The 8,213-nt window shown below is 42.1% G+C and overlaps 2 protein-coding genes across 3 annotated transcripts in view; one reads left to right on the top strand and one right to left on the bottom strand.

Moving 5' to 3' along the window:
- The window catches only part of LOC116851631 (transmembrane 7 superfamily member 3-like), an 8,316-nt gene extending 2,127 nt beyond the window's left edge, over positions 1–6,189 (bottom strand). Inside the window, exons 1-6 of the mRNA XM_032831246.1 lie at positions 5,893–6,189; positions 4,422–4,757; positions 3,736–4,004; positions 1,705–1,876; positions 1,101–1,274; positions 840–992 (exon numbers count right to left, since the gene is read on the bottom strand). Of these exons, the coding sequence (XP_032687137.1) occupies positions 840–992; positions 1,101–1,274; positions 1,705–1,876; positions 3,736–4,004; positions 4,422–4,757; positions 5,893–5,983 (1,195 nt within the window). The 5' untranslated portion in view covers positions 5,984–6,189. The remainder of the gene's footprint in view (positions 1–839; positions 993–1,100; positions 1,275–1,704; positions 1,877–3,735; positions 4,005–4,421; positions 4,758–5,892) is intronic.
- Positions 6,190–6,294: 105 nt separating this feature from the next.
- LOC116851630 (ankyrin repeat and SAM domain-containing protein 1A-like) overlaps positions 6,295–8,213 on the top strand; it is a 65,253-nt gene continuing 63,334 nt past the window's right edge. Inside the window, exon 1 of one of the 2 annotated variants that reach the window (XM_032831243.1) lies at positions 6,295–6,524. In XM_032831243.1, the coding sequence (XP_032687134.1) occupies positions 6,421–6,524 (104 nt within the window). In that variant the 5' untranslated portion in view covers positions 6,295–6,420. The remainder of the gene's footprint in view (positions 6,525–8,213) is intronic. The other variant, XM_032831244.1, reaches the window with a different exon arrangement.

Genomic DNA, 8,213 nt, shown 5'->3' with positions numbered 1-8,213 from the left:
GAGAGAGAGAGAGAGAGAGAGAGAGAGAGAGAGAGAAAGAGAGAGAGAGTGACGCTGTCGCAGGCATGTATGTGCACACACGCGTATATCGCGTGGCCGGGCGCATTTTTGCGTTCGTGTTCAGCGAGGGTGGCGAAGGGTAGTCGCGCGGCGTTATGGTGAGAAAGGTGGGAGGCAACGTGAATGCGCCATACCGCTTCTGCATGGGGGATTCAGCAGGCGAGGTTTCCACATGAGCGGCCAGCATTGATAGAAGCTACGGGGAGAAACTGACTGTGCGCCTCTCTCATCCCTCTCACCAAACTCGAACTAACTTCGGAGTAGCGGCGGTGGCGGCTCCCACCCACAGCCGCGCTCTATCCCTCCGCTTTTAAGCCTGGCTTTCATTATTTTCCTATAATTCGCAACAGCCCCTCGCGAGCACCACGGCGTGGAGAGGCTACCTACGATTCCCGCCTTCGTTCCCTACCCTTTTCGCGCCCTGCGGCATTCTGCCAGGATGGCGCGTTTCACGAAGCTGCGGGTCTTCGACTAGAGACCAAATTGATCAGAACTCGTGAAGAAAAGTGGCGCAAAATAGATGCACGTGTCTCCTTCGATCGCCCTTTGGGGTTAAACTCATTTTACAACAGCCGTAAAAATATGCAGTAAGACGTAAGCAATAAGCTTAATTGATAAACGGTATTCTTATAGCTCAAGAATAATTGACTTTGATTGGTCATTTGCTTATTATTTACTTTTTACTGCATACATTCTTACATTCTACTATTGTAGAATCGGTTTATATATTTTGCAGTTTCGTGAAACGCGTACCCTTGGTCGTAACATGTGACACGTACCTGGAGCGAAGAGATATGCGATGCATCCGCACAGGAATGCTAGTGGCAAGTTGCAGAGCAATAGAAACAATGGCTTCTTGAGTCCCAGAACACGTACGCAAGGCGAAACGCACATGGTAAAAATGGCCAGTAACAAACCTATGAGAATGCTAACTGCAAAAGATAAGAGTCGTGAAAGAGAAGCACGCGCTGATGCATACATAATGTGTACATTTTATATTATAATAGACTTTTTTCCGATAGAAGGTTGCATGTAATTACTTGTAGTTCCCGAAACGCCGACAGCCACCGCAAAAGTATAACCGACGAAACCACCAAACGCACAATCCGATAATAAACGATCCGCACAAGCGTGTTTAGGTTTATGTCCTATGACAACTGAGAGGAAACCTATGAACAGAACGATTGCGCAAAGCACCATCGAGAACGTTCCATCTGAAATAACGATCAAGTGTCGAGTGATCATGTAAACCTTTCTCGAGAGACGTTCTCTTTTAAGGTGACTCAGTGAAACATCATTCAAAGCAGTGAATATATACTGATTGATATTGTGGTATACTTATAATTGATATCGGTGACTATTTACTGATTCACTTTAAGAGAGTTTACGACCAACAGTTTCTCAGCGTTATGATGCTTAAGATTATATAAAATGGAGAAAGATTACAAAAAATAAATCACATTTTATGATATTAGAATATTTCATAAATTTCTTAGGAAAAAGAGAGTACAATTTCATCGTTGCGCGCGAGATATATTTCGCTTGAAAGGGTGTGACTTTTTAAATACGACTCGCTATATCCGACACATCATCACGCCGGCGTAAACTTGGTCTTAAAAAAGAGAAACAGACACGAGAACGTACTTAAAACCTGACAACTCTTCGGATACAGCACAGGGCTGCAGCCGTACGAGAAGGTCGGAACGTAAGCCGACGAGTAATTCCCGTAAGTGGCGACTACAGCATAAACGAATCCTGTACCGGCGTACATACTGTATATACGTCTCATAGCCGAGATTGATGGGGCAGGCGATATCTATCAAGAAATATCTTCAATCATACCTCATTCTTTTTTTATTATACAAAATAAATATCTTAAGGCTCTCTATAGGTAACATCTAAATTTTGACAGGAATGAAAGCTATTAAAAGTCGATGCTGGATGTTTTTTTGCAAATATCTATGATGGGATAATAATGTTTGTAGTGTCAAACGCATGCGTTGACATGATTTTCCGGTCTTTACAACGTACGCGTATTTTTCACAACTCAATAATGAAATCAATGCATGAAAGAGTATTAAAATAAGGGGGGTTTTTAATCATTATAATAATTATAGAAAAATATTAAGGGATTTAGGGTCGGTTTGTTAGTGGAAGATTGATTCATCGCGTACGTTGTAAAGATCGGAAAGTCATTTCTGCGTGTGCATTTGATACTACAATACATTATTATTTTCCCCATCATAGACATTTGCAAAAAACATCCAGCATAAGGCTCTTAATGACCTTATGCTGTCAAAATTTTTCCTGTCAAAATTTTTTTATTATAATCGTAATTGCCTAGTAAACTCCCTTCCTCACCTTTTTATCACATATTTTTATGAAATTGTATCTATCACAAATAGAAATTATGTACTTTCTATTTATGATAGTTTTCTATTTGTTAAGTACTGTTAACTTTATGAAAGCATTTCCATTAGTTTATTACTTTATAGTATAGTTACTACCGATTACGAGATATGTACACAAAGACTAAGTAGAAACTGACTAAGTGGGAACGATGGAAATTGATACGATAATGTATTGAGGATCTTTACTTTTTCAAGTATAAACAGTGTATCCTTCACTGAAATACTATACTTATATCTAGTGATTCAATGGTAACTCTAGCACTGCAATCAAATCTCGCTGTTATCATTATTGATGTGATCAAACACAAACAGTGTTATCGCATGCAAGGCGCACGGAAGCCGAAAATGAAACAACATGCCCGAAAAAAAGTCTTGTGATAATTAACAAATAGTTAATATTTGGTTGAGCATATCAGTACGATATTTGATAATTAATATCAAATGTAGCAATAGTTACTAGTTATCTGGTAATAATATGGTAATAATTACAAAATGATTAGTAAAACAAATTCTTCATCTAGTTGAAACAATTGTTTAGTTAATAATACTATATAATTTGGTAATAATTAATAATAATTATTAAATAGGGCGACTATTGCCAAAGTATTTGGTCACATTGTATATTTATCATATAATGTGGAAAGTATTATTAAACAATATGGTTTTATTCAACAAATTGTTTGATGATATATATTACATAAATTGATAATAGCCATCAAGTCTTAACAATAAATACCAAGCCTTGGCAACAGGTATTACAAGATAAGATTATTTGTTTAGAACAGGCCTTTAAACAATGTAAAAACAGTGTAAAATAGTGTAAAAATACTTAAAATTAAGTTAAACAGTACTTAAATAATGGAAAACTTGCTGAGGATATTTGTTAATATTTATCAAATTATTTGATTATATTTACTTGTTTAGTTGAAACTATTTCACAAAAGCATCTGATAACTATTAACCAGACTTGATGGTTATTACTGAATCTTTTTTTTATATGTATAACAAATTTGTGTACTACAAATTTTGCAGTGAGATCTTACTTCCAAAATCACTGGTCAAAATCACTAAGATATAAGCAGTAAAGTGAGAGTGTTTCTCATGAAAATCAATGAATACTCACTGATTGCCAGTGAAATGCTTCTTTTACTGATTCAATCAGAAACACTTTCACTGATACTCGAAGAGAGTATCTGTATCATATCAGAACTGAAATTTTGTCCCCCCCTTCCTCTGGGTTATATAATACAAACGAATAAAATACCTCAGTGCCATTTCGCGCGACATCTCGCACCGTCAGCATACTCGCAATCGCATCAAAGTACGTCTCCGGATTAAAGTCTTGCATGCTCAGATGAAGGCGGTACATACGGTGCTGCACCGGATTCTTGTTGCAGGAAATCGTTGAGCCGTTAGCGGCGAGCGCCGCAGCCGGTTGCGCATCGACTATTATCATTTCATTCTCAACACGCAGCTTTTGATAGGGCGCAATTTCGATCTCGAATTCCATGTTACATCCGCCCGGTATCGGCGCTGCGGAAACAACAATTGGGCCAATGCGCGACGTTGGATTCTCCCTCTCTTTCTCTGGATACTCTACTAATTTTGCCATTACGCTCGACGTGGAAAACAGTCGGCCATTCATTCCATTTACGCGCGACAGATAATGGAGATCCGTCACAAATTAATCGAACGCACGTCTTGGTGCGATTCGCGATTTATTAGCGCGCGACCAACGCGCAACACGGCTATTTAATTTAACATAACGCGCGATTTTTCGCCCTTTGTCGTCAACAAATCATATTGTATTGCGATTCTCTTTATATGGTCATTAATTTTACATTATTTTAATTAGGGTGAACGTTGTACCGAAATAATTTAGTTCGATCGAATACGTCGACCGAAGAGGAAAAAAGGTGCGACACATAAATTATCATTATTTGTACTTACCGTTTAGACCATACGGTACAATCACGAGCAATGCATCGAGTTTGTGCACATTATAGTGCTTCAGGAATACCTGCATTGGCCCTGTTACATTGCGCGTTTTCAAGTACAGACCAATATTTGATCCGAACAAACTCCCTTCCGACACTTTGTCAAGCAGTGTTTCGTCGTATGCTAACGTGGCATTGTATTGATAGGTATGAACTTGCAACACGATAAACGAAAAAGCTGAAGCATCTGTTACAATAATCGTCAGACCGCTGGATGGTGGTAAATTTAGTCGTTTCTTGAATACGTCATTCTCTCGATAATTCAATAAGGACGTTGTTATTGTGCTATCTGTAATATAATATATCTAATGTTCATATTAGTGAAGAATATTTGTTGCCATCTAAAACTCAAATTGAATATTTCCGTATTATCTTGCAGAGAAGCAAACATCAGCGTGCAGAGTCAATCAAATATTTGTATCTACTCTAGTAATAATTTATTACACATATATATAAAATATGCAGCTCCCAGTGTCCCAGCTCAATTTCATAATCTCTTATGAGAACATAGAGCGGACTGACATGAACAAAAAAATCCAATATTGTTTTGCGAAAATCATAATAATAATAAAAATATTAATTATAGAAAATTTGTGAATGATCACGCATGACTTGGTAGATGAGCTGTAGTGACGACGTCTGCTTGTATATTAGTTCAAACTAAGCAAAAATGTCTTTTATCATTTTGCAAATAACTATGTAGATTTTAATTATTAATTAAAAAAATTGTCGCACAATTTTATGCAATAACGTACTAATCTTCTTTAATTAATAACAAAATCTACGTCATTTGCAAAATAGTAGAGGACACTTTGTTCAGTTTGACCTAATGTACAAGTACACGATGGCAGACGTCCTCACTACAGCTCACCTACCATACACACATTTCGAGAGTCATTATTTACAAATCTTCTTTAATTAATATATAATTATTGCGACTGCAAAATGGTATAGGACTTTTGTGTTCCCTCAATCCGTCCTACGCTTCATTAGAGATTGTGAAATTGAGCCGGAACATCCTTATGCATGTGTGTGGGAGTGTGTATATATATGGATATGTGTGTGTGTGTGTGTGTGTGTGTGTGTGTGTATATATATATAATTAGGATATAAAATAAGTGAATTTCCAAACACCTTTTTTTCATGTTTTAAAAAGCGACAGATAATAGGAAGAAGGAGAAGCATAAGAGAAAAGAGAACAGCTGCATTCTGTCGAGCAGCTATACTGCATGTAGTAGAGTGATTTATTTTTAGATCTAAAAAAAAATCAGGTCTCTCTCCTTTCGAAAAGCTGATCGACCAATTGGTACGTTCATTGAACGCGACTAACTGACACACACCGTGCGGGAGGTGTACGCGAAGAGATTGTTTATACAAGCCGTTCGCGCAGAGGCTCGTTGGATATTGAGGTTATGTACGCTTACCGGGTTTGATGGTCGCATCTTCTAACGCCGTGGTCGCGTTACCTAGGAGTAACGGCAGGACCAATAGAAGCGTGACGGCGGCTCGCGTCATGCCGGCGCGTATACACGTCGCGTGTCCAGTGAGAAAAAAAAGGAACGAAGGGAGGAAGACGTATTTAACTCGCCCGTCGCCTAAGCGTGCAGCCGATGGCAGATCAGCACTGATCAGCGCGGGGAGCAACAGCTGTCACTTGACACTCGACTACGCGCTCGTGTACGATCGCGCTCTCGTATGTGCAGCGGTACGCGATACGCGCCGTCTCACTCTCTCCATTCATACGTTGGGTTACGTGGTCGTATCGCCGTTTCGCTCGCGCCTGCATTCACACGGCGAGACGCGGAGCAGCTTGGCGAGGCGGCCGCTTGACGGCGCATCAGTCGGCCCAAGATGGCCACGCTGGATCAATGAAACGCGAGTAATCGTAGTGAAAACACAAATTGACAAGTGTGCGGGCGAACATCGCGGCCTGATCGCGGTGTAAATGGACCATGGGCAAGGATCAGGAGCTGCTCGAGGCAGCGAGGAGCGGCAACGTTACTGTGGTCGAGAAGATCCTTGGTCAGCGAGCCAAAAGGAGTGGTCCACTGGCAAGGTGGGTGTCACCGTGGCGAGCTTGACACTTTTGCTCGCCGCTGCCTTTCCTCCCCGTATCGGGGTCGTTTCCTCATTCCCAGCTCCGTTCATCGTAGCCGGCGTTTTCGGCGTGCCTGTTACGAGGCACTGCCGACGTCTCGTGCTGGCCGAAGCCCTCGGCTACGGCCAAGCCATCTCTCGCGCATTCGATTATCGAACCGCCGAGCACGTCGTTCGTCACCGTGCTCCGCTTCGACGTGCTCCGATTCGCGTCTCGCCGATAAGGTTCGCCGCGAGGATGCCCCTCGGCCCACGTACAGTCTCTGTGCGGTTTCGTCATTTTCTCCGCGCGGCGAGCGTTGCGAAACTCACGCTCGGATCGAGGTTAAACGGACTCTCCGCCGTGAATGAGCACCGCGTCGTTTTGTCCTCTTCTGCCCTGTGTTCGTCACGACGCTTCTTACGATAATCCGGTCATGCTCGATCGAACGTGTGCCGTGCCGTCGTCCGATTAATCCGCGCCTGCCGTGCGACTGACCGCTCTCTCTCACCGGGATTTCCGCCGTTAATTCTACCGTTAATTACACGAATCATTGCGCGCGTTTCCACCTTTAAATCGGGCGAGCGCGGCCGCTCGCGTTATTGAGATTCCTGCTCCGATTTCGTGCATCGACGGAACGACGTTTTGTATCTCGTCGCGTTTATTACACGTGTGTCTAATACATGTGAGTAATTTAATATAACGTCCGCATAGTGCGCAAAGTGTACCGGTTGTAATTCGAACGGGATCTCTTCGTTTAATCGACCGAATTCGATTTTAATTACTATTATTATGTTAATTGAAGGCGAAACGAACGATACAGTGGCCGAGTTGCGCCCTGTTATTAGCAAGGCCACACAGTCGCACGCTGTTATATCGAGCCGGCTGCTGCGTTGTTAGTCTTGCGTATCAACTATTCGTGATTTCACCGTGACCATGAATCACATCGAGCCCATACACACACAGACGTACAGACGTACACAGACGCGGTGACATTGCATGTAGACTGCGCGTTGACAGCCGTGCAAGGTTGTGGTGTGCTGTCGATCATCTAAATAATACGTATGCAACGCGCATTTCCTCTTGTACAGCACTCACGTGGAACAACCAGCGTCGGTTAACGCAGATAGTGTTGCACACGCGATATCAAAGACTTGTGTCGTCTGTGCAGCGAGATACGACTAATAGTCGGGATAGCGAAAATTGAAAGTCCCTTGGAACACTCGCATGTAAATATCCTCACCTCAATCAGCGAAAGAAAAACGTTACTGTCCAACTCGACAGTCCCGCTCTGTTCGCTATTTACGGCGACAGATAGCAGAATTCTGTTTTGCGAGCGACTATTTATTTTTGGGGGTCAGCGATAACACGCTTAAACTAATAGATAGGCGTGTTAGATCGGCTTTGCGAAGGAACGGTGAGTCGCGATCGGCTTCCGCTTTACCTTTCCGCACGGCGGAGACACAATTAAATCCTTCGCGAATGAATTAACGCTAATTGCACGCGTTTCGCGAGCGCGTATATTACCGTGGGAATGCCCCGTAATTTCGCGTTTATTTGCGAGAACGCGTTGACGAATAATCGGATAGGCGCGAACAAGCGAGCGAGAGAGAGAGAGAGAGAGAGAGAGAGAGAGAGAGAGAGAGAGAGAGAGAGAGAGAGAGAGAG

The sequence above is a fragment of the Odontomachus brunneus genome, unplaced genomic scaffold (genome assembly GCF_010583005.1).
Source record: "Odontomachus brunneus isolate Ranch 3 - 2012 unplaced genomic scaffold, Obru_v1 Obru_scaffold_182, whole genome shotgun sequence".
NCBI classification, from domain to species: Eukaryota; Metazoa; Arthropoda; class Insecta; order Hymenoptera; family Formicidae; genus Odontomachus; species Odontomachus brunneus.
The sequence above is the reverse complement of the archived record's forward strand: the minus strand, read 5'-3'. Positions and strand labels throughout refer to the sequence as shown.